The sequence below is a fragment of the Mustela lutreola genome, chromosome 1 (genome assembly GCF_030435805.1).
Source record: "Mustela lutreola isolate mMusLut2 chromosome 1, mMusLut2.pri, whole genome shotgun sequence".
NCBI classification, from domain to species: Eukaryota; Metazoa; Chordata; class Mammalia; order Carnivora; family Mustelidae; genus Mustela; species Mustela lutreola.
Window position 1 is genome coordinate 269,286,852 of NC_081290.1, and position 25,737 is coordinate 269,312,588.

A 25,737-nucleotide genomic window follows, 5' to 3' on the forward strand; every position below is an offset into this window, starting at 1 on the left:
AGTAGGGCCGGGGGGGCAAGATGGCGGCGGCAGTAGGGGTCCGCGGCCGGTGCGAGCTGCCGCCTTGCTCCGGCCCAGGCTGGCTCCTTAGCCTTTCCGCCTTGCTGAGTGTGGCGGCTCGAGGGGCCTTCGCCACCACGCACTGGGTCGTCACGGAGGACGGGAAGATCCAGCAGCAGGTAGCGGCCAGGGCGTCCCTCTCCGCCCGCGCCCGCCCTCACCCCGGGGGATTCCCAGGTCCGGCCCCTGGCTGTTTGGCGCCGCGCGGTCCCGCCCCCAGGCTACCTTCCCACGGTCCCGGCGCTGCGGCCGGAGCGACCCCAGTACTCAGAGCTGGCGTCGCTCCCTCCCCATTTGTCCTCTGGCCCTCGCCTCAGCCTCCAGCAAGTTCTCAGCCTTCCACCCCTGAGACAGCGTGCCGCGTGGGAAGTGTCGCCCGGCCGTGGGGGCGGGGGCGGGGGTCGGGCTCTGGGGACATTTTGTTGTGCTTGGGCTTTAGAAACCGCAGATTCATTATCCTTGCCTCCGTTCCTCTCGGGCCCACCACGCGTCACCAGCCCTCCCCGAAGAAGTAGAAAGCAGGTGGCAATGCCGTGGTGTGCGCGAGTCCTACGGCGGTGACAGCTTCGGCACCCCTAGGCAGTGGGTCATCTAATGCTTCTTGCCCAGTCTCCTCTTCTGTGTGCTGGAATTCGTATCGGGGTTTGGTGATTTCAGCTTGTACCGTTACCCAGGTCAACAGGGGCTCTTCAGAGGCAACACACACTTTCCTTCTTAAGGAATGCTTGAAGATGCCTCTGGTGGCGTTGCCTGCATCTTCTAGCTGTAACTGCCCTCGTTTCCCAGGGTACTTTGCATTGTTTCTTTACCTAGTTCCTGTGACCCAGCCCCGCAAGGAGGATACGCGATTTCCTGGATTCTTGTATGCCCGAACTAATGGCTCGGAGGAGAGAGTGCGTTCCTTACATAACTTTAGGATTGCCTACATTTTGTGAATGCTGCTGATCCCGAAGCAGTACGTGTGTGTGCTCTGCTGTTGGTAAACTTAATGACTTCCAACCCTTGGGAGCAATCCTGAAAAGTCCAGCAAACACGTAGGTAGTGAATTGTGTGCCCCATGCAGTTCAGCTCACTGATCTCAAATGTATGAATCATTATTGTGTGAAACTATGGACCTTTGGGTTGTGTGTAATGAATGATGATAGGAACATAATGCAAGGTTTACTTTTGTATAAAGGGAAGTTCACCTGATGGCGAATTTTTACAAACTCAAGTATAATTAGTGAGTTAAACAGTTTAAAAATCGGCTTGGTGTTGGTGAGTGGTTTTCACTGTGTGTGAGAAGAGATTGGCTTATCGGATGGCATTTTCTACCTACCTTACTTTAGAAGAAATTTCCTCTTCGTGGCCATACCCTTTGATGTTTAAAAGATAGATGCGCGTTTCAGAAACCCTAGAAAACCCTGCTGCTTCTTTCCTTAACAAAAGGTTAGAAATCTTCTGTGAGTCCTGGCTGCTTCCCCCACCCCCTTTCTTTTGTTTCCTGATGATAGTTTTCCCTGAGGCCCTCATGAAGGGATACGTGGAATTAAGTCACTCTTGCTGCAATTTGGGGAGCCCTTCTCCTATTGGCTCTTCTGTAATATTGTTTTTGGCCACAGCTATTTATACACTATGACATTGACTTCTCCTTCCCATTTTGGTGTCCTGCCACTCAGCCGAGGAAGTAGCCCATCTAAAAAGTGAAAGCTGGTGGAATTGTATTATTTGCTGAACGTTGCAATGGGAAAGCAGAACCTGATTTGTTTGAAAAATAAAACCAAGCCAAAAACAAATTCTTTCCCTCCCCCCCCCCCCACACTGGATACTTATGTTTTAGCGGGGGAAAGGTAGGGGTTACTGGTAACTTGCCTCAAAAAGGGAGAAATCTGAAAAATCTTTTGGAAGTCTGCCAAGTCACCCCTGCAGTAAGTATTTAGGCTTAAAGTTAGGAAAGAAAGATTTCTTTACTACAAGCTTTTAACGGTTAACTTCTTCAGTGAATTTTCTAGTACTTTGCTATGTAGCATTTACAATGTTAAGTTCAGAGAACCACAGAATTTTATATCAGAAGAAATAAAGTTGGTGTCTACAACGGAACAAGAGCCTGGGGGGTGCCCGGATGGCTTAGTTGGTTAAGCAGGCCACTCTTGTTTTTGGCTCAGGTCATGATCTCTGAGCTTAGCATGAAGTCACTTGTTCCTCTCCCTCTGCCCACCCCACCCACCTCCCCCATGCCTGTGTGCTCACGCTCTCTCTCTCCCTCAAATAAATAAAACAAAAAAATAAAACAAGAAGAGGCCAGGAAGGAAAGTTGGATTTAATCTGAGGGAAAAGCAAGATTTATAAAGAGTTGAATACATGATCAGCTTCTGAGTGCCACTGTGATAGTTGTGCATACATTACCCACGCTGCCCTTCCCAGCAATATTTTGAACTCAGGCAGGAGTTCAAATTATTCAGGCAGGATCCAAACCTCAATTTTGATTGTGATTATCACATTTATATATGTCTATTAAAGAATTGAAAAATCCCTTTAGTATATGGATTTGGGTAAACTGCAGATCTATTCAGATGTTCAGAATCAATTAATTAAAAGCTGTATGTGTGTGTATATATATATATATATAGGAGATATATATGGTATATTGTATATATATAAATGATAACCGACATACCGTATGCCTTGCTACTTGTTAATAATAACTGAATGAGAACAGAAGGTTGATTTTAGTTTTAAAGTGCTCTGATATCAGGGAGAGGGCTAACGGCAAACTGAAATGGCAATCTTAGAATATCAGAGTGGCAAATACCTTTGCCTGATATTTAAACCTGTCTAAATTAGATATAATAGATAATTGTTTTCCATAGTGAACTTGGAGAAGTGCTTATGAATTAAAAATCTGAATTGCCCCAAATACAGACTTACACAGGGATAGTTAACATCACTACAAAGTTTTAAGTACATTAAGCAGTTCTTCCCAGGAGAAGAACTGGTTTGGCTTTATGCTTGGTTTTTCTATTTCAGGCCTTAGCGAATGATAAAGATAGGTACCCACAAGTTACGAACTGCAGGCTTATGACCATGGAAATGTGTCAGAAGACCTAGATCTTTGAGGGGGTTGAAATGGGGCTTCAGTCAGAGCAGGAAGCGGCCATTCCTCCAGGCAGCCTCCTCACTGTCAGAGCTGTGGTTGCTTCTGCCAGTAGCAAGCAGTGAGCACTGGCCATGGCAGCTCAGGGAATTGTTCCTTTCCACAGTCCCTTCCTGAGCCGGAAAGCATGTTTTTAGGTTCCATCTTTACTGAGCTGCCACTGAACTCCCCAGAGCATTGGCCAGGGAATCCTGGAGCTGGGATGTGAAGAGAATGCTCTGGTCTCTAAGTTCCTGTCCCAACTAAGAAAAGGTGCTCCTCTTCAGCTTTATGCTTTTCTCCCAGCTTTGGGCTTTGGCATACCTCTGATCGCCTCATGCCCCCTGTGCTTTAAATAAAGCAATGATCCTTGGGGTCCATGGACCTAAGTAGTGAGCCATTATAATCTGGATACTAGGAGGATCTTTGTGTGATCAGGTCAATGGATTAGGTGGTTGGCTTCATTGTGAAGAACAGGCTTTAAGATCAATTTTGTGGTTTCTTTCGTTTACTTTTTCTCTTTTTTTCTTCAGTACCAGTATGGCAACATTTATTTTCCGTTTTTACCTAAACAGTCCAGAGAGTCACTTAAGTGGAAAGTTGAATGAACTTTTGTGAATTAGCCTAAGAGGCTAACCATTATGTATCACTTCATTTCTGTGGAAAAAATGTTCCGTGTTCTAAATTAGCAGCTAACAGATGAATTCCTGAAATGTTATCAGTTTGTCTTGGACTTCTTGAATTCAAAAGTAGTACTTCTCGTCCTGGGTTCATTTCCTCTGGATAGTGTGTCTCTTCCTAAGTGGAGGTCTAAAACTTGAAGTAAATAAAGAGTATAATTGTTATCAACTCTGTCATAACATAATATTTATTTTCTTGACTGTTGTTTCCCTCTTCTCTAATCTTAGAACCATAGAATTTTAGATTTGGAAACAATTCTTAAAGGGTATGTATAGTACAACTCAAAGGCGAGCAAGTCGCCCAAAGTCACACAAATAGTGAGTGGCAGTTAGTGATAGTAGTAAGTAAAACCCTGCGGTAGCATGCAGGCAAGCACCTGGTACTCAGATTGAAATGCTTTCCCCCTCTTTCGTAGTACCTACCAATGAAAGAAGAGAAAGAAAAGGAAAAGAGAAAATGGAAATAGTGAAGTAAAAGTCTTCTCTTGTCCAGTTCACTTTACCTCTGCAGAATATTTTGGGATGACTTTTAAGTTGGGAGTGGGTCGGGGAGGGTCAGAAATAAGTGTGAATTAATTTGGGGTTATTTAATCATTTTGCCTTCTCTCAAGCAAATGTGTTGAGAGTACAGATCCTTTTAACTGCTTAGAACAAATGAGGTTTCTAACAAAACCGATGCTCTGGAGCCTAGCAGCCTTGGCATAAAAGTGTTTGATAGGCGGTTAGTTCAGCAACCATGATTTGAGCAAGAGCTATCAGATTTAGTTGGACACACAGGCTAAATTGTTATCTCTTGGTTTTTAATAGTTTATAAGTGGAGGAGTGGTTTAATTTGGGTCTGATATTAAGTAACTGCTTCATCTGGGAGAGGGCATCCAGATGACACTGTGATGCTGACAGCTTTCTCTCAGTGCTTTTCAAAACTGAGCTTCTTGGGACCCGTGGGTGGCTCAGTGGGTTAAAGCCTTTGCCTTCAGCTTGGGTCATGATCCCAAGGACCTGGGATCGAGCCCCACATCGGGCTCTCTGCTCAACGGGGAGCCTGCTTCCCTTCTTCTCTCTCTGCCTGCCTCTCTGCCTACTTGTGATCTCTGTCAAATAAATAAATAAAATCTTTTTTTTTTTTAAGTTTATTAAAAAAAAAACCAAACTGAGCTTCTTTTTGTCATAAAGTGTTGTTTCTATGTTTATACACTTGAGGGATTTACTTGGTCCTGAGAGGTCACGGTGATTTAATCACTAAGTTGCTAAACCTATGTAATTTGTCATGGACATTGGCATCAAAACGATTATCATTCGATCCATTCTTTTCAGACTTCTCACTATTATGTTTTTTCTCATAAATCACCCAGGTGTTAAGTTTGTTTATACTTACAGTAGTTAATAGGAGCTTGTAAGTATACAGAGGTAAATTATAACATTAAATACTTTTTCCAGTTATTTATTGAACAAATATTTATTGACTGCTTATTTTTCACCAGCCCACTGTGCTACTGTGGCTACTGTGACATGAAATTCTCATTTTTCCATGAGGGTGAGCAGAGCACAAGTCCTTCTTAACCTCCCCCCCCCCACCCTTTTTTTTCTTTTCCCTGGCTCTTCTTCCTCCATTCATCTTCTAGATGCACAAAAATAATCTGGGGTGCTTGCTTAAAATACAGATTCCCAGGCCACTAGAGTGTCTGATTCAGTAGGTTGTTGGTAAAGCCAAATTCTACATTTTTATCAAACCCCTCGGGAGATTATGATACAGATGGGTCACAGATCATTCTGAGAAATTCAGTTTTATATACTGCTCTGTCTCCAGCTTCTCTTCCAGCCTTCTGCTTTTACTGTTTACATACCTGGGCAATCTCATCTTTTCTCAGAATTAAATGACCATGTATAGGCAGAGAATAATCACATTTCTATAACTCACATTTTTTTCTCCAAGGTTATAGATTCAGGACTTCTGTAAACTTTTAATTCCATGTGAATGCCCTCTAGATACTTAAACCTTAATATGACCAACTCTAAACTGGTTTTTACCCTACCTATATCGTGTCATGCCCTGTTTTCCCAAATTGAATGGAAGAGCCCACCATTCCCCATCCGCCCATTTGCCCAAGTCAGAAATCTAGTTGTTTCCCTTATTCCTTACCAAGATCTTTCCATTTTACTTTCTAATTACATCTTCTTGCCATTGCCACACCGTCACTCTAATTCAGGCCACCTGATTCTTGCCACAGCTTCCTAATTGCTCTCCCTGCCCAGTTCTTGTCTTGCTTCCAATCTGTTCTCCTCAGTGCAGTTAGACTACTTTTACAAATTTGAATTACAGAAGCAGTGTGCAGCACTGTAAAAACAAGTGCTTAATGTTATGGGAGGACTTAAAGTAATAAAGCAAAGTCCTCCCAACTCTCCCCATTCTTACTCCCCAAGGAAAACTACCTTGAACAGTTAGTTCGGTGCATATCTCAGGATATGGTCCTTTAACAGTTCTTGTGATCTGGCTCTTCCTTCTCTTTAGCTTTATCTTTGCTCATTCTTGAGGGCCCACTCTCACCTCAGAATACACACATATACACCTTACCTATATTTAACATAGCTAGTTAGTGTCACCATAGTCTGTGTCCCCAGATATGCTATGTTCTCACTTGCCTCTGGGCCTTTGCACATGTTCTTCCCCCGAAATGTCCCAACCTGACTAACTTATTACTCTTCACAACTTAAACATCACTTTCAGAGACGCTTCTAATGCCCAAGTTTGAATAAGCTGTTTTTTCTATGCACTTTCATGGTATCCTGTATTCCCTTAAAAAAGACATTTACCATGCCATATTGTTTGTATGTACTTATGTAAATGCCCTACTAGACTACTACATGCTCCATGAAGGGAGAGGCCGTATCCATCTTCTCTGCACCTCCTGCATCTTTCATGCTTAATACCTTAGGCTGCAGTAGTTATCTGTTGAATGGATGATACAGAGAAATGTGGGAACAACTTCCTGCCGTTCAGGGATTTACCATTATGTGAATGAAGCGGTACAGTACTCGCTAATGTGATAGTCATCCTGGAGGCTAGCCTACAGGAGGCCTCAGACTCCTGGAAGACCTTTAAAGCTTCAAGTAACTCCTCGTAAGTCAGCCATTAGGCCTTCATAAAAGGTGCAGTATGCATGTGAAAAGAGCCATACTTTCAGGGATAGCTCTTGGACTAGCTAATGTGGTCAGATTGTGCATGCAAAGGAAGTCATCTTTTGTCACTGATGATATATCTATAAGGTCTGCTTTATTGCTCCGGCATTGAAACATATGGAGAGGAGACAAGAGATAAGGGGGAAAAAAAAAAACCCAAGAAGGAAAAAACCCCATCAGAAAAGGCAGAAGCAAGATGGACGAGAAATGGCAGCTGCATTGTTGAGGGGGGATTAGGATCAGCTGTGGGGTTCCGCAGTTGTTGCAAGTTCAGAAGCAGCATTGGTGGAAATGAACAGAAGGCGCTCTGACAGTGAGAAATTAAGAGGGCTTGCCAGCAGGTCAGGTCAAAAATTAGAACAGCTTTGCACTCCAGAGTGTGGAGAGCGGGGTGAACCCTTAACCTTCATCTCAGTTAGACTCCATGGTGGCCAAAGCAAGGGGAACTCCTCTGTTGGGTGACTCTTGATGGCCAGGCACCTCACGAGAGTTGTTTGTGCTCATGGGCTCTCTGCCCTCTCTTTGTATAATCTCTTTAAAGCCACTCCAGTCAGTCCTTCATCCGTAGATCCTCCGTGCGACTCTTGTCAAGACATCCCAGGGCTGGCCTTATTGCTAGATTCCGTGCTCTGCTCTCAGTTCTCTCTCTTAACCTCTTAGCTCCCCAACCAGCCCTTGTCCTCAGACCTTATTGAACTATTTTCTTCCATGGCTTCTGAGATATACACTCCTAGCTTTCTTCAGTATCCCTGGACATGACTTTTCATTCTCTTCTGCTGAATTCCTCTTTTCATGGTGAATCTTACATACTGATGTGCTCACCAGATACATACCTTTGATGATATGCTCAAAGAACTTGGAGATTGTGGCACTATTTAAATTATTGAATATTATATAAATAAACTGTCGAATACTTTATAGGTAAGTCATTTAACATTAATATAAACATGTACATAGAAACATTTTTTAATAAATAAATTTTTAATAAATCTGTACTGTCATGACAGTTTTACATAAGCTAAAGTACATATTTGTTTTCAATACCTACTATGAGAAATTTACACTGGTCAGATTAGATTATGCTTTCCATATTTATTTAACTACTTAATGAGTATGACTTTTGAAAAGAACTCATTTATGGATTTTTTACTAACATCTTACTTAATCTTCACTTACCAGTGAGGCACTTTTACGTTAAAATCAGGGGACCGGCAAGAGAGAGTGCATGCGCCCCCCCCATACACGCGCGTGCACACACACACACACATCCTCCCCCTCCACCCAGCAGCCCTTTCTACCTTGAGTCTAATTGCTTGGTAGGGAGTTGAGATGGGTAGTCATCTTTAGTAAAACTCAAGAGAATGATACTTGCCAAACGTGGTCCAATGGAGGCAGGAGCGTTTTTATTTGGGGAAGCATTTGCTGAGAGCTTCTTGCGCGTGGTTATATTTGGCAGGCTTAGCTAGCTCATTAAACACATACTGGAATGCTTTCTGTGTTGGGTGGGTGGAATACAGCTGTGAGGGAGATACAGTCCCTGCCTTCACAGAGTTTGCATTTTATACAGTCACACATGGAAGCTGCCCTAATTTAGGGTAAAGTAAACTTTTTTCCTGTTTTTATTTTTATTTGCATTTTTTCTATGCAGAATTTCCTCCCAGGCTATAAGTTTTTATTTCTTCAGTTTCTTCTGGGATATTTTTTTCTTCTGTGCCACCTCCTCTTCTGTCTTAGGAACAATTTGCTCTTTTGCAGTGAGGATCATCTCGGTGTGGCAGAGAGAGCTCATGTGTGGGTTAATTCAACCATGAGCCCTGTACTAGTTCTACGCTGCATCTTGGGGCCTTTGTTCACTTGGATTTTCTCAGTGACCAGAGGATCTACATCTAAACCCTGAGGTTTAGCATTACTCTCTGCATTTTTAAGCATGTGCAGTAACAATTCAGCACTCTTCTTGAGTCACTGACCCTGTGTGCAGCCCCAGTGTTTGGCCTGGGCACACCTACCATCTCCACCATTGTAGCACAGAATGGCACACATTGTTTCTGCGAGTGACCTCTTACAGATACTTGGTGGCTTTTCGGATATGCATACCCTTGATGGCCTGGACAGTTTTATGTATGTTCTTAAAAGTGAACATGGGGGCGCCTGGGTGGCTCAGTCAGTTAAGCAGCTGCCTTCGGCTCGGGTCATTATCCCAGGCTTCTGGGATCGAGCCCCATGTTGGGCTCGCCGCTCAGCGGGAAGCCCGCTTCTCTCTCCAATCCCCCTGCTTATGTTCCCTCTCTTGCTGTGCCTCTCTCGGTCAAATAAATAAATAATCTTAAAAAAAAAAAAAAAAAGTGAACATGAAGATTTGAACCTCTTGATTTGCATGATTTTGTAGGGTTTTCTGGGTCAAGTAAATAGCGAACCATTATCAGAGGCCACCTCAGGCCGCTTAGGGGAAGAGAACAAGTAACTTTTATAGGAATAAAATTTTATGTCTATTTCACTGAACACTTTACTAAGTGTTTTCATATTCATATCTCATTGTCCTATAGACTCAGTATGATGTGGATATTGACCTCTCTATTAAATACAGAAATTTAGGCTAAGTCTGGTTAAACTCCTTGCCCAAGGCCATGAGGTAAGAAATGGCAATGTGTAAACTTAAGTTCAGATCCCATTCTAAGCTCTGTTCTCTGTACTGCTAAAACTAGTATAAAGAAAAATATTTCTATCGTTTTATCTATAAGACACTGATGTATTTTTTAATTTTATAGTTGAATTTAAAACTAAAATATGCGATCATAGTTCAAAACATTTTTTCCAAGCTACTGATGATGTAAAATGAAAAGTGAAAGTTTCATAACCACTCACCTCACAGTCCTTCTTCCTGGAAGTAATCACATAATTATTTGTGTATTCTTCCAAAGAAGTTCCCATGCATTTGCAAATCCTCATGTAGATTAAAAAAAAATTTTTTTTTTTTTTTTTTTAAGATTTTACTTATTTGAGAGAGTGTGTACACAAGCAGTGAAAGCTGCAGAGGGTGAGGGAGAAGCAGGCTCCCTGCCAAGCAGGGAACCCAGTGCAGGGCTCTGTCCCAGAACCCCATGATCATGACCTGAGCCGAAGGCAATCGCTTAACCAATTTAGCCATCCAGGCGGCCCCTCATACAGATTTTTTAAAAACCACAACTGGGAACATTTTGTCTCATGACTAGTTTTTATTTACTTAATAAGAGGTAAACGTCTATCAGAAATGAAAAGCTACTCTCTTTACCCTTTTTTTTTTTTTTTTTTTTTTTTAAAGATTTTATTTATTTATTTATTTGACAGAGATCACAAGTAGGCAGAGAGGCAGGCAGAGAGAGGAGGAAGCAGGCTCCCTGCTGAGCAGAGAGCCCGATGCGGGGCTCGATCCCAGGACCTTGGGATCACGACCCGAGCCGAAGGCAGAGGCTTTAACTCACTGAGCCACCCAGGCGCTCCTACTCTCTTTACCCTTAAAAATGCATAGTATTTGGTTGTATGGCTGTTCTGTAATTTATTTAACCAGTTCCCTAATGATAGCCATTTAGATGGTTTCCAGGCTTTTCCCATCAAACAATATTGCCGTGAGTGAACGTGCTCATTCATAGGTCTCTGTGTCCCTCTTTGAGCGTATTTGTAAGATGAATCCTTTGAGATGGAATTTCCTGATTTGAGGAATGCATATTTAATTTTCTTAGATATCGCCAAATCCTCCTTTTAAAGGACTGCATCAGGAGTGTTTGAAAATGCCCAACAGTGTTTGGGCTATGTCAGATCTTTGTTTATGTAATCTGATTCTAGTGAAAGACCCCTTATCCCATGCATTGCCCTAGTGAAACAGCGTGTGCCCATCTGTGGAAGTATGAACCAAAAGGAACCCTCAGTTTGGTTTGGTTATCTTCATAGAAAATTGAACCTTTGTCATTAATACTTACTTCCCACTTGTTGGGATTGCACTAAAAGAAATTAGTCAAGCTGACCTCCCCATGTTAATACTACTGTTTGATGAGTAATCAAGTTGACCTTTATTCAGTAGTGTCTTACAGCAATGATTTCTAGCATGAATAGCAAAGTGATTTCCTGACTTTTGAGTTTGCCGTCACCTGGGTAATGATAAAATTAAGGTTCAATTTCTGGCACTCATTTTAGTGTCCCTTTTCCAATATTTGATTAAGAAATCTTAGTTTGAGTGACTTAGGCAACAGAAGTTTATTTTCTTACAGTTTTGGAGTCCAGAAGTCCAAGATCAGAGTGCCAGAGTGATCAGGTTCTGGTGAGACTTCTCTTTCTGACTTGCAGACCAGCTGCATTCTTGCTGTGTTCTCATATGGCAGAGAGAAAGAGAAGGCTAGCTTTAATGTCTCCTCTTATAAGGGCACCAATCTTGTCATAAGGCCTAACCTCATGACCTCATCTAAACCAAATTACCTTCAAAAGGTCCAGTCTCCAATTACTGTCACATTGGAGGTTACAGCTTCAACATATGATTTTGAGGAGACACAGTTCAATCCATAGTATCCATCTAAGAATTTGCAAGCTCACACATGTTTTATTTATCATATTAAGATTGGCATTAAGCCAGAATTTAGTGGGTGCTTGTATTAATTTTCTATTTGCTGCTATTAAAAATTACCACAGAGTTAGTGGCTTAAAACAATACAAATCTATCATCTTACAGTTCTGTGGGTTAGAAGTCCAACCCATGTTTCTTTGGGCTAAAATCAAGGGGACAGGGGTTTCTGGGTGGCTCAGTGGGTTGGAGCCTCTGCTTTCGGCTCAGGTCATGATCTCAGGCTCCTGGGATCAGGCCCCTCGTGGGGGGGGGGGGGGGGGGGAAGGGTCTCTGCTCAGCAGGGAGCCTGTTCCACTTCTCTCTCTGCCCGCTTGTCTGCCTACTTGTGATCTCCTTCTGTCAAATAAATAAAATATTTTAAAAAACAAAACAAACAAAAATATATAAAATAAAATCAAGGGGACAGTATGCTGCATGTCTTTCAGGAGGTTCTAGGGGAGTGTCCATTTCCTTACCTTTTCTAGTTTCCAGAAACCACCCACATTCCTTGGCTCTTGGCCCCCTTCTTTGACCTTTCTTCCTTATCCACATCTCTCTTTCACCTTCAAGGACCCTGGTGATTACATTGTGCCCACCTGAATAATCAGGTTTTACTCTCTGTCTTAATTAAAGTAATCTGAATAGCAACCTTAACTCTATCTGCTACTTGAACTTCTGCCATGCATCCTAACTAGCCCCAGGTTCTGGGATTAGGACAGGGACCTCTTTGGTGGGCCCTTATTCTGTGTTTGATAAGCTTTGGCTGCTTAAATGAGAGTCACTTCTGAGTTCAATATAACTGCAGTGACATTTTTCTGTATACGTTTACAAGAATATCATAAATACACAAATGAGAAGTTTCTGTGACTCGAGTCCTGATCCAGCATTTCATTTTCTTTCCTTGTAAAGTTGTGAATTGTCTACTTGCTTCATTTTGTTATTTGTATGTTTCCTGGTGACACAAATCGTAGACTGATAGCACTTTTTTTTTTTAAGACTCCTTCTGAGTTTGTTTATTTATTTATTTGACAGAGAGAGATCACAGTAGACAGAGAGGCAGGCAGAGAGAGAGAGTGGGAAGCAGGCTCCCAGGACCCTGAGACCATGACCCGAGCCGAAGGCAGCGGCTCAATCCAGTGAGCCACCCAGGCGCCCCCTGATAGCACTTTTTAAAAGAAATTGATCATTTGTTGTTCATGTTGAAATGGTTATTAACTTGCTTTCTGTTAGGACATGGGGATTGTGTGATATGAATGTTCTCATAAAATTGGCTGCAACAGGGACGCCTGGGTGGGTCAGTTGGTTTAGTGTCCTTGATTTTGGCTCAGGTAATGATCTCAGGGTGGTGAGATTGAGCCTCATGTTAGGCTCCATGCTCAGTGTGGAATCTGGTTGAGATTCCCTCTCTTCTCTCTCCCACTTGTGCTCATTCGCTTGCTCTCTCTCTCTCCCTCCTTCCCTCTAAATAAATAAATAGTGTTTAAAAAATTGGCTGCAACACTGTACATGGTCCAACCTAGATTATAGCTATATAATATACTTCAAATACCTAGGCTGTTTTAAGTGCACTTAAGCATTTATGACTTTGTCTTCCAAGAACTTTGAAAATGAGAAGGTAAAATCTGAGGGTAAAACTTCAGAAAGTAGAGATATAAGGCTGTAAAAATTCATGTGCTGGTCAAGATTCAGTATTTTTGTTTCTTTAAAGTTTACATTAGTTTCGATAACCTGATTTCTGATGCAAAATTGAGGCGTGTTCTAAATTTTATTTATTAAAATTCCGTATTGTACAAGTACGTAATGGCGAAAAAAAAAAAGTCATCTTTAACAAAAATATTTCCCAATCCTGACAGTTCATAATGATAGTGTTTTATTGATCTGATAGTATACCTAGTAAAATATCTGCTCCTGTATTAAAGTTTTGAAAATCATAGCCAGGAACCCATGTAAGTCCCTCTCCAGAGGCGAGGCTAGACTGGTATTGTGTTTGTGAGCTTGTGCTTCTCTAAACCTGGAGGAGGGTTGCAGGTCTGTGATGGTTAGACTTGGATTCTGAAGAAAAAAATTGCCTGACAAGTCAGGCAACAGACTTTTGTCTCCCTCATTCCATCCCTCTAAACTTATCTTGCTTGCCCCTGTAGTCACCTGACAGGGGTCATAAAGGTGAGGGTTCTTCCGGGCAGTCATTTGAAAATGGTAGTGAACTAGATTTGAAATAAGGATAAAAGTCTGAGGAGAGTAATGTAAGGAACAAGGAAATACAAAAGATGTTAACTTTTTGAAGTGTTTTGGTTGGCTCCACGTATGCAAGAGAAACTTTTTCTCTATGAATGTAAAAGACTGTTCCTCAGAACTAAGCTTATGTGTCACTACAGCTGTTTTCTCTTTAAAATACATGTTGCATAGCACTCTAAAATTTCATTTTAACAAGATGCGTAGATATCAGTTAAAAAAGGAAGAAATAGGTGTTCGTTTTAGAAAAAGTCAGAAACAAGAAGATAATCATCTAGAGTCCCACCATCTAGAAAACAGCAGTTGTAAAATTGTGATGTAAACTATCAGATGGATTTAAAGTGAGGCAATGAGGAAGCTTTTTTTTTTGTAAGTACACAAAAGAAGAAATACGTGTGGCCACCAAAGAGATTAAAATGTATTCACCCTTTCCCTGTGTTCTTCAGAGTGTGTAGAACCTCAATGACTGTTGTTAGCAAATTTAAGTTGATTCAGGTATTCTGGAGAAAAGCTGGCAAAAAATAGAAATTTAAAAGTGCAGTCCTTTTAACCTAGCAATTCTATTTTTAGGAAGAAAATAATTAGGCAGCAATCAAAAAAATTGATAAGTACTCATCTCAATATTGTTAAAAAGGGAGAATAACTCAAATTTTAATTAGTAGGAAGCTGGATAAATTAATATAATATTAACTAAATAGGATGATGTAGATCTATATTCCTGAGGAAGAAATCTGATAAACTTTAGGATAGAGTGAAGAAGGGAAGGATACAATATAGTAAGTATGAACTAGTTTTTATAAAAATATTCATCTACATAGCCATATGTGTGTGTGCACACACACGCACATGCATGCAGACACAGGCACACAAGCCTGAAAAGTGATCCTAACATAGTTACCTGACAGCATGTATCTTGAAAGGTGACCTTTTAAGTAATTTTAATTTTCTTCTTTATATTATCCATAATGTGTTTTTACAGTAACACATATTTAGCTATGATCAGAAGAGATTTTTTTTTTTTAATTGAACTTTGTTAGAATTAAGTGGCATAAGGACTGGGAGACTAATTTTGCCCATGATACCATGAGCGGCCTAATTGCTCAGAAATAAATAGCCACTGCTAATTGGAACCTTAGTTTAATTTGACAAATTGACAGTTTGAAAAGAAGCTTTTAGCTGCAGCTTTGGAGAGTCCCCACCTAGAGTGAGTACAAATTTATCCAGGCTAATTGGAAGAATGATCGTTTCATTCATTTGAACACTGGATTACTTCAGCGGTGCATGAGGCTTGTAAAAATGTGATGCGTTTATGGTAGTGTTAAGTGTTTTATGAGGGTAAGATATGAAGAGTCTAAGGAACTTCGGAAGTCATCGTGCTGGGTCCCCCCAAGTTTATAGATGAGAAAATGGAAGCCCGTGCAGGGAAGGTGATTTGCTTTAGGTCATACAGCTAGTCATAGGCCTGGCAGGGACTTATTTTGTCATGATTCCTGGAGGCCTAACCACTTTACCTCCTTTACAGATGGACATTCATCACTGAATAATAATGCTGACAGAGATGGATTCTCTAACAGAAGGGGCATCAGATAACTTCATCAAGTAATGAACAGTGTATTAGGTGTCTGACATATACCTGAAAGCCTATGAAGTACTGAAAGTAGAAAGGGGAATTAAAAAAAATTTTTTTTTGGAGAGACAGACATATAATAATTAAACAACGTAATAAACACTATTAGAGCAGCATGTAGGTACGTCTGGATGGCTCAGTGGGTTAAGCCCCTGCCTTCGGCTCAGGTCATGATCTCAAGGTCCTGGGATCAGAGCCTGCATTGGGCTCTCTGCTCGGTGGGGAGCCTGCTTCCCCCCCTCTCTCTGCCTACTTGTGATCTCTCTCTATATATCAAATAAATAAATAAAATCTTAAAAAAAAAAAAACAAACAGCATGTAAAGAGTACCATGGGAGCTCGAGAGAAGGATGGGTTCACAAAAGAAATGTCATTTGAGCCCAGTCATTTGGCCTTCACCAAAAGCATAAGGATAGAAGTATGTTCCAAGTAGGAGACTTAGCATGTGCAAAGGGACAGGAAGTCTGAAAAGAGCCACAAGAGTAAAAGGATACCCTAGACAGAGGGCCTAAGAAAAGTCAGCACATGTTTAGAAAGAGCAGCAAGACTTCTGTATTGAAAATTTTTATTGGAATCTTTGAACAAATTCTAAGTACTGCAGTTTGATCCAGGACTAAAACAGTATAACCATGATAGGTTTGTTCTCTTTCTTCATTTCTGTTTCTTTAACCCCATTCTTAGGCGCCTGTGACTACAAGATGACTAGTCCCCATAACTCAAATAAAAGTTCTAGATTACAGTCTCTTTAGTACCAACTGACTACTTGGGTGATGTCCTTTCTCAGAGATCATCACCATGACCAAGGGGAAGGAATCCACTGATTTGGGCTTCCCATGTGGGGAAGGATGCTTCCAGCCAAGCAAAGCAGGTGTTTTTGCCACAAGAAGGGAACTGCAGATACTAGAGAGCAAACACTATAAATACCCACTAAGTGGGATCACTTAAGGTAGAGGTAGAATCTTCAAAGCAATGAAGATTTTATGTTTTCCATCATACTATCTCAATAAATCTAAAATTCTGAATAAAAGATTTAAAATATTTCATTTCTAGTTTCTAATTAAGGGGAATTTTTAAAAAATGTGTACAGCATGATACAAGACTACAGTAATGCTACTCTCACGTACTCATTTGAATACCATCAAGAAGTAAGAGGTAAGAATATTTAGCATATGTGAAGAATTAAGTTGTACATGAGAGCTGGAGTTAATATTATAATGGAAATGGTCAATTTCCTGTCATAAAGGACCATTGGAAAGTTGATAGACTCACTCATGCTCTTGTAGAACTCAAAAATGTTTAAATACATAGACTGGTTATTTTAAGTTTAAATTGTTCACCCTTTATTTGATTTGGCAGTGAAGTAATTATCCTTATACAGTGACATTTCCCTCTGTTACCATGTGAAGTTGCTGAATTCACAGAAGTAGGGCTCCAGAAGAGAAATGTAGGTATTAACAATAGAGACAGCAGCAAATTTTGAAATATATGAAAACGAACTTGATATGAGTAAAATATTTACCGCTGTTATATATAATTGGACACATGTACTTAAATAATGTATTCAAAGGAGAATGAAATTGAATTGAGAACTCTTAGAGAAGGAATCATTCTATACAATACATATAATATAGCTAATTTCCAAATATTTGGTCAGTTTTTCCCTGTAGTATAAGCTTTGCTTTAAAATATATTTCATATTTTTGGGGCTCCTGGGTGGCTCACTGTTAAGCGTCTGCCTTCAGCTCAGGTCGTGGTCCCAGGATCAAGCCCCACATCGGGCTCCCTGCTCTACTGGAAAGCCTGTTTCTCCCTCTTCCCCTGCTTGTGATCCCTCTCTTGCTGTCTCTCTCTATATCAAATAAATAAATAAAAATCTTTAAAATATATTTTATATTTTTTCACCATCTTAAGTAGGACAAATTGAAAATTATTCCTTTTATTTTATGATTCAGGTCATTACAAGCATCATTTATTATGCTGTGAAGTAACACAAGTTTGTAGGGGTGCTTGTCTCTTGTGAAAAAGCCCTAAGGTATTTTGAGGTCTTATGTATGCATCATGTCCTTTTTAACCTACCTCTCTAATTCCTGTCACTTTTTGTTCCTGGGCTGATAGCAGCCTCTTCTAAATGCTAAAGATTTTGAAGGCTTTCACGTTGTATATAAAATTGGAGTACATAGGCTTCAAATATTGACATAGTGGGCCTGGTTTGTAGAGGCTTAATAAACCTTTATTGATTGAATGGATGTTGTAGTCTTTACAGGCATTACTCTCTTTTGTAACTTAAGGAGGGGAGGAATTCAAAAGGAGAGAAATTCAAGTCAATTGGCATTTGCCAAAGATAATTATAAAGTCTTAAATTTTAAGAACTTGAGGTTACCTCAAATATATATGTCAGGCTATAAATCTGCAACCAACCGTTATCTGGCATAGATCCATGCTATTTGCTGCCATGTCAAAAAGAGAAGCACAGCTGTCAGTGAGCTCACTTCGTTCCTTCGGCTAATAATTTTATCTTTATACCTCGTCTAGCTCTTGTATATTTGTTGAACATAAAGCTTTAAGGGAATGAAAAGTACTTTCTCACAACTAAATGTTGTTCAATCCCATGCTATTCAAATATGGTAAAGCCCTGATTAGCTAGTATCCTTTTTTGTTTGTTTGGTTTTTTTTTGTTTGTTTGTTTGTTTTTAATTTTTTATTTTTTATAAAGCTAGTATCCTTTTAATCTAAAACTAAGAATGTGCTTTCAGTATTTCTTCAGTGTAAATCTTCATTTATCGCATTGTTTCATTCCTCTTGCAATTCTCCAAATATCAGGTAAATGGATTGCTTAGGTATTTTGGAATTGGAATGTCATACTCCAACATTCCTTCCCCACCTCCTATGTTATTTTTTTTATAAAATCCTCATTTAAAAATCCTTATGGAGTCATGTACTAAATAGCTACCTCTTGAAGTTCTGGACAGAGTAGCAAAGTAAGCAGACTTTCTTTGGCCTTCTTATGAAAAATTCTTTAGCACCCTGACCACTGGCTGTAGCTTTTACATTTTCTTCTATAAAAATTATGGAAAAAAAATACTGTGGTGTGCTGTAATTTATTACACTGTAAAAAAAAGATCAGTGGGCTTTGGAGTTGAATTTGTTCAGATTCAATTCATTATAGTAGCTTTCCCTCCCTATGTGCATTTGACTGTTGGGCATATGTTCAAGTACTATGAAAAGACAAGTGAAATTCTCTGTTCTGTATTGAGATAAACATAGCATTTTGCTTGTAGGCTTTTGCTAGCTTTGATTTTTTGATAGACGAGATTTACAGCTCAGGTTGTCAAGTGTTATAGGCCTTGCTATATATTGTATTTTTAGTGCCTTTTAAATTCAGAGTCCAATTTTGGTATAGATTCCAATATAGTGGAAAGGCCAGGGGGAGCAATGAAGGGATCTCATCTTAAATGCAAGACCATGGGCTATGATAATGATCACAATGATACAATAATATTTATGTAGTCCAGATCATTACGATGGAAGTATGGAAGTTACTCTGGACTAGCATCTCTTTTTCCTCTGGTGTCTCTGAGATGGTAGGATAAGCAAAGGCAGATGAATTTTATCTGTAGTCACCTAACATTGTGCAATATAATGCATATTATTAAAGCAGTCATTCAACTTTATTTCATGTTGTTATTATTCCCACTTTTTAAAATCTTTTTTTTAATAGACTCTTGTATCACCAACATCTATGCAAGCCTATCTTCTGCACTTAAAAAGCTAGCTGTAGGGTCACCTGTGTGGCTCAGTCAGTTTAGCCAGGTCATGATCTCAGGCTTCTGAGATTGAGCCCTGGGTCAGGCTCTGTGATTAGCACAGAATCCGCTGGAGATTCTCTCTCTCCCTCTGCCCCCCCCCCCCCCGCCAACTCGCTCACCTGTACGTGCTCTTGCTCTCAAATAAATAAAATCTTTTTTTTTTTAAAGCTACCTCTAAATTCGATTAGTTGAGTTGATACCAGTTTCTTAGAGGTTACAAAAAGATACTTTTTCCTCAAAGTTGAGCTTCCTGAAGGACTGATATATAATTTGACAGCTCCAATTTAGCATCATGGGGTAGCACGAACTTTAGCTCATCCCTTGGGTACCAAGGCCACTGTCAGATTTTTCTGGTATTCGAACATCATGTGTGTGTGTGTGCACATGTGTTTTTTTAAATTATTATAAATGTATTATGTCTTCATTATATAAGTTTAAAAATAACACAAGTATATAGACATGAGTGTGCCTCTCGATCCCACTTCCCTAAAGGAGCCACTGCAAAGCTACTTAGTTTTGTACATATAGAGACATGTATACATCTTTAAGTATATATATGTAATTTCTCAAAAATATCATAGTATGCTTATTATTCTTTTAGTTAAATTATGAGTTGTGAATATCCTCCCATGACAGTAGGTCTAGTCTTCTGTATCCCATTTTAGACAGTGGATTTCCCTATTCCCTTATTTTTTTTTGTTTTTAAGTAGGTTCCATGCCCCGTGTAGAGCCCAATGCAGATCTTGAACTCATGACCCTGATATTGTGACTCTGAACTGAGAATAGGAGTCATACACTTAACCAACTGAGCCACCCCAGCCCCCCTCCCTATTCCTTATTGATGGACTTAGGTTGTGTCTAATTTTTTTGCAGTTTAAAGTGTTGTAGTAAGCATCCTTGTGTTTATTTTTGCCTGTTTAAGAATAGTTTCCTAAAGTTAATATTGCCAGATCAGAAGGGATGCACTTTTAACATTTTGATACATGTTGTCAAATGACCCTCCAGACAACAAGAACAAATTTATAAGCCTGCTACTAGCATATGAGGGTTCATTTTTACTACATCTTCAACAACATAGTTACCTATTTATGATCCAGAGAAAACGAGCTGTAAATAATAAATCTCAAGATTATTTTATATTGACTTTGATTTATGGCTTCTACAAATAGCCTTCAAAAATAGGTGCTTTTAGGGACGCCTGGGTGGCTCAGTTGGTTAAGCAGCTGCCTTCGGCTCAGGTCATGATCCCAGCGTCCTGGGATCGAGTCCCACATCGGGCTCCTTGCTCTGCGGGGAGCCTGCTTCTCCCTCTGACTCTGCCTTCCACTCTGTCTGCCTATGCTCGCTCTTGCTCGCTCTCTCTGACAAATAAATAAAATCTTAAAAAAAAAAAAAAAAAAAAAAATAGGTGCTTTTAGAATTTTCCTTTTATCACTCCAAACCTGTTCAGATATGAAATGTTCTGTCAAGACAATTCCTTTTTTATTATTACAGGTATAAATTATCTTTTTAAGGAATTTACTTTTTTATTTGTTGCCAAATACCTCTCCTCTTGAATATTCCTTATGTGACTGACCCAAGTTAGACTATTCACCTCAAAAGCTTACTCTTTAATGTTCGGATTCAGGGGGCAGCTATTGAACATGTAAATCTCTTTGCTGAAATTTATGTGCGATCACTTTTGAAATACACCTTGAGTTTTACTGAGCACTTAATTCTGGTTGTAATGGTGGTTGCACAGTAATTTAAAGCATTTTAAGGGAAACTTTATGAATTCAAACAAATGTTGAAGTCTGAGCTTTGTTTATTGCTTGCTTGCTTACAGGTGGATTCACCAATGAACTTGAAGCATCCCCATGACTTAGTCATTTTAATGAGACAAGAAACAACAGTTAACTACCTCAAAGAATTGGAGGTGAGGCAGTGGAAATGTGATATGCATTTGAAACTTGTTGAAAGTGTATTATTTCTTAAGCCCAGTTCTTCTCCGTTTCATATATACTTTTAATCACATTTTTTAAAGTAACATCTAATTAGAACGACATTTGAGTGATAGTAGAGAAACAGACTAACCCAAGTTTTGCCCGATTCTTGACTAATATATCATTGACCAGGGATTCCATCTGTAAGTTTTTCTATCAAGTATGAAAAGAAATGATCTCTGTGCATACACTTGAAAGGAGAGTTTGGGTAAAATACAAAAAGAATGATTTCATTACTTATAAAAATGTATTTTTTTATTAATTCCCAAGTAGAGTCTTGTTATTGTGTGTTTTTATGATGAGTTGAAAGCATTAATCACCTTGCACTTTGAAAACTTTGAAATCTATTAGTACTAATAAAGTCTGACCTTTTTGTTTCTATCATTGATTTCCATAAACTGATTTTGCTTTTTAACAAACAATATTTGTTATTTGAAAAAGTAGGAATAAGGCAATAGGTATATTTATACAGCGTTGTGCGTGGAAGCGTTATCTGTTTTTATTAAAAACAGTGTTCCAAAAATGCAGTGGTGCAGAAAGTGGTTTTTATTTTCAGATGCATATACACATTGTATATGTTTATTGCCGTTCTCTTGTTAAGAGGCAATAAATGAGACTATATGAAGGGGGAAAATGGCGTTTACCATGTCAATGAAAATGAAAAATGTTGACTCCACCCATTTTTGATTAAGGTAGTAGGGACTGTGGGGTAAAGGTACAGGCTAGAGATATAAATTTGTTGTCATTAAAATACATACTTAAAGCCATGAAACTAAATAATACCATTTATCTACAAAGTAGTGACAGAGAGATGGAATTTTTAAAGTGCCAGAAGACAGTGGAGGAATAGCCTTACAGTGCTAAGGGAAAATCATTCAAACTAGAATTTTATGTTCTTTTAAGCCATCAATCAAGAGTGAGGGCAAAGCAAAGATGTTTTTTGACAGAGTTTACTTACTGCAGACTCGCTTTTTAAAAAAAGTCAAAGACGTACTTCTACAGGAAGAAAAATAAATCTAGTAGATATGCAAAGGATGTATAATGATGAGTACAAATACTGATGAAGAAGTTGCTATACTTATTTAATTTTTTATTTTTTTGCCCTTTGAAAGGTAAAGCTTGGTAAAAATAATACATAGTTGGGTTGAAGCCTGTTCAGTGATTAGTTAAAGCCTGTTAGACTCTTCTGTCATGTTTAAGAGAAGGTAGAACTAACTGAATAAATTAAAATCCTGTTGGAAAATTTATGGGCAAACATACTAATATCTTTTTTTTTAAGATTTTTTATTTATTTATTTGACAGAGAGAAATTACAAGTACACTGAGAGGCAGGCAGAGAGAGAGAGAGAGAGAAGGAAGCAGGCTCTCTGCTCAGCAGGGAGCCCGATGTGGGACTCGATGCCAGGACCCTGAGATCATGACCTGAGCCGAAGGCAGCGGCTTAACCCACTGAGCCACCCAGGCGCCCCATACTAATATCTTAAAGAGTATTGCTACCTATGGAAATACATTGCATAAATTTGGGGCTCTAGAGACCTGCCTGAGATCTTCCATATTGTCCCACTCTGCTGCAATAAAATCTTTGAAAGATTAAAAAAAAAAAGAGTATTGCTACCTAACAAGTAGTTTTGCCAAAAGAAATGTGAATCTAATCCACTACCTTATTTTCCAGTGTCATTTTCAGTATAACTGGTTTCCTTTCTCATTCTATGTATTTTATTTTATGTATTTAAAAGATGACTCTGAGAAAGGGATCTACAGCTTTCATCAAACTACCAAAGAAGTCTGTGACACGAAAGAGTTAAGAACCCCTGGATCCTGCTGTCAATGTTCAGGAAATACAGAGGACAAAGAAAGGGACATGTTAAATGAACCAGGGAGATGCAGTCAGCAAAATCCTGTAGAGTGGCAGACTCTGCAGAACAAATGACCCAACATGTTTAACAAATAAATTACAAGGATTAAAACTATAGATTACATTTCTGTTATTCTAGTGCTTGCCTTACCTTTTTACTTTGTTGGATTTTTCATCAGTAAATATTTTATTTATGACATTAGGATAGGAAGGATTCCTTAAATGACATAGAAACCACAATTAAGAAAACAACTGCTAGTTTTGACTATCTTAAGAATAAAAGCTTCTCTTTAGTAAGTGACACCATGAACAAAATTAAAACATAAGCTATAAGCTGGGAGAAGATACTTGAAGTACATATGACTGATAAAGACTGAGTTTACAAAATCACTCTTCTAAATTTCTGCAAATCAATTTAAAAAAACTGGAGAAACATAGGCAGATTTGGAAAGTCAAGTTATAAAATACAAACATATGAAAATATGTTCAATCACATTAATGTTTGCATTAGTTAAGATAGGCTCCATTTTGCAGTATATGACAACTTTTGCATTGGCAACAGATAGTCCCAAAAATCTCAGTACTATTTCATGGAGGAAGCTAGAGGTTCAAGGAAGAGTAACCAAACATACGAGCTTGTTTAAAGTTTCTACTTAGAAGTGACGTCATTTCTACTCACATTCCATCATCCAGATCAAGTCACATGGACAAGCCTGCAGTCATAGGGCAATGTATAGTACAGCCTACCTACAGGGAAAGAGTCGGGAGGGAATGAGTAAGTAGAAACAGATCATTTAGTAACATCTCAATAATCTTCATGGGTTAAAACAATGAGGTCATATTAAATGTCACTCTGGTCCAAATGCCAGAACCCAGGCTGACAGCACAGCCGCTGTCTGGCATACTGCCATTCTCAGTACTGGAAGGAAAAGAAAGAACATAGTAGGGGCGTGTGGGTGGCTCAGTGGGTTAAGCCTCTGCCTTTGGCTCAGGTCATGATCTCAGGGTCCTGGGATCGAGCCCTACATCGGGCTCTCTGCTTGGCAGGGAGCCTGATTCCTCTCTCTTTCTCCCTGCCTCTCTGCCTACCCTACTTGTGCTCTCTCTCTCTCTCTCTGTCAAATAAATAAATCAATAAATAAATCAATCTTTTTTTTAAAAAAAAGAACATAGTAAAGCATACACTGGTTCTAAACATGTTTCTCTTCAGAGGATTCCATTGTACATCTCATGTTATATGTGTCAAGGTGAGTCATACTGGCCACATCTGAGTTCAGCAGAACAGTGATGTATAAGCTCCTTTGTAAGGAGTTGCAGCAGATTCATTAAGAATAATGCAGTCTGCCCCAATAATCATAACATTTAATGCCCATCAAATTGACATAAATTAAAAATGTGATGTTGGTAAGTTTGTGGGGATATGTGTATTATCATTATCTGTTGGTAGAATTCTAGTGGTTATACCAACTTTGAAAGTCAGATAGTATCTAAATCAGAAACGTGGATCCCATATGACCTCTGCGTCCCATATTTTTACCCCTTCTGGAGGCTTTTATAAGAATATCACAGCATTTCAGTAGCAAAAAGATAAAGAAGCAACCTAAAGGTTTACAGAAAAGTGGATAAAAACATTTTTATACGTTTGTTAAAATGAAAAATTTAGAGCTATACTGATCACTGTAGATAAATCCTAAAAACGTAAAGTTAAAAGAGAAGTTGTAGAATGATATGGGATGATCCTGTTAACATAAAGGTTTTAAAGGTGGAAATCAATGCTAGATGTTGATTTGGGACATATATATGGAGATATATGCATAATATTTTAAGAGAATAAGTGTAATATAGTAATATTTTCTAAAGATACAGAAATGATACATCAAACAAATTCAGCATAGTGGTAACTTTGGGAAGGGAGAGAGGGATTTTGAAGGCAGTAAAGAATGGTTTAAACTACCTTATTTTTCTTTTTTAAAAAATCTGAAATGAGTATGGCAAATGTTATCATATGGTAGATGTGGGTGGTGGAAACATAGGTTTTTATGTAATAATTCTGTATGTTTGAAAAAAAAATGTGAGTAGCAGGAATTCACCTGGAGTACAGGGCATTAGGGGAAATTATTAGGGGAAAAATTCCACATTATCAACATGCTGGATGTCTTGAAGGACTGAAATACGATGTATGGACAATTCAAAGTAGTTTTAATTTCTAAGCCATTTTGTTCCAGGGAAGTTAAATTGATAGATGCAGCTTTATAGGTAGTCAGAGATCCTATTATGAAGGTATTCAACTGCCATTATTATAAATGCCATATAATATTACTTTCTGTATACGGACACCTGTTTAGAGAAGCTTATTTGTATCAGCAAATTAATTCCCCCTTATCCACAGTTTTGTGTTCTGTGGTTTCAGTTACCCATGGGTCAGCCTTGGTCCAGAAGCAGATGATCCTCCTTCTGACCTATCCTCAGAAGGTCAATAATAGTCTAACACTGTGTCACATTGCCTGTGTCATTCACCTTATTTCATCTTATCATGTAGGCGTTTTATTATCTCATATTACCCCAAGAAGGATGAGTACAGTACAATAAGGTTCCTTGAGAGAAAGATCACATCACCTAACTTTTATTATAGTACAA

At 39.2% G+C, this 25,737-nt stretch overlaps 1 protein-coding gene across 3 annotated transcripts in view; it reads left to right on the forward strand.

Moving 5' to 3' along the window:
* Positions 1–20: 20 nt before the first annotated feature.
* The window catches only part of TTC17 (tetratricopeptide repeat domain 17), a 120,196-nt gene continuing 94,479 nt past the window's right edge, over positions 21–25,737 (forward strand). For all 3 annotated transcript variants that reach the window (XM_059140185.1, XM_059140188.1, XM_059140197.1), the window contains exons 1-2: positions 21–179; positions 21,089–21,178. In XM_059140185.1, the coding sequence (XP_058996168.1) occupies positions 21–179; positions 21,089–21,178 (249 nt within the window). The remainder of the gene's footprint in view (positions 180–21,088; positions 21,179–25,737) is intronic.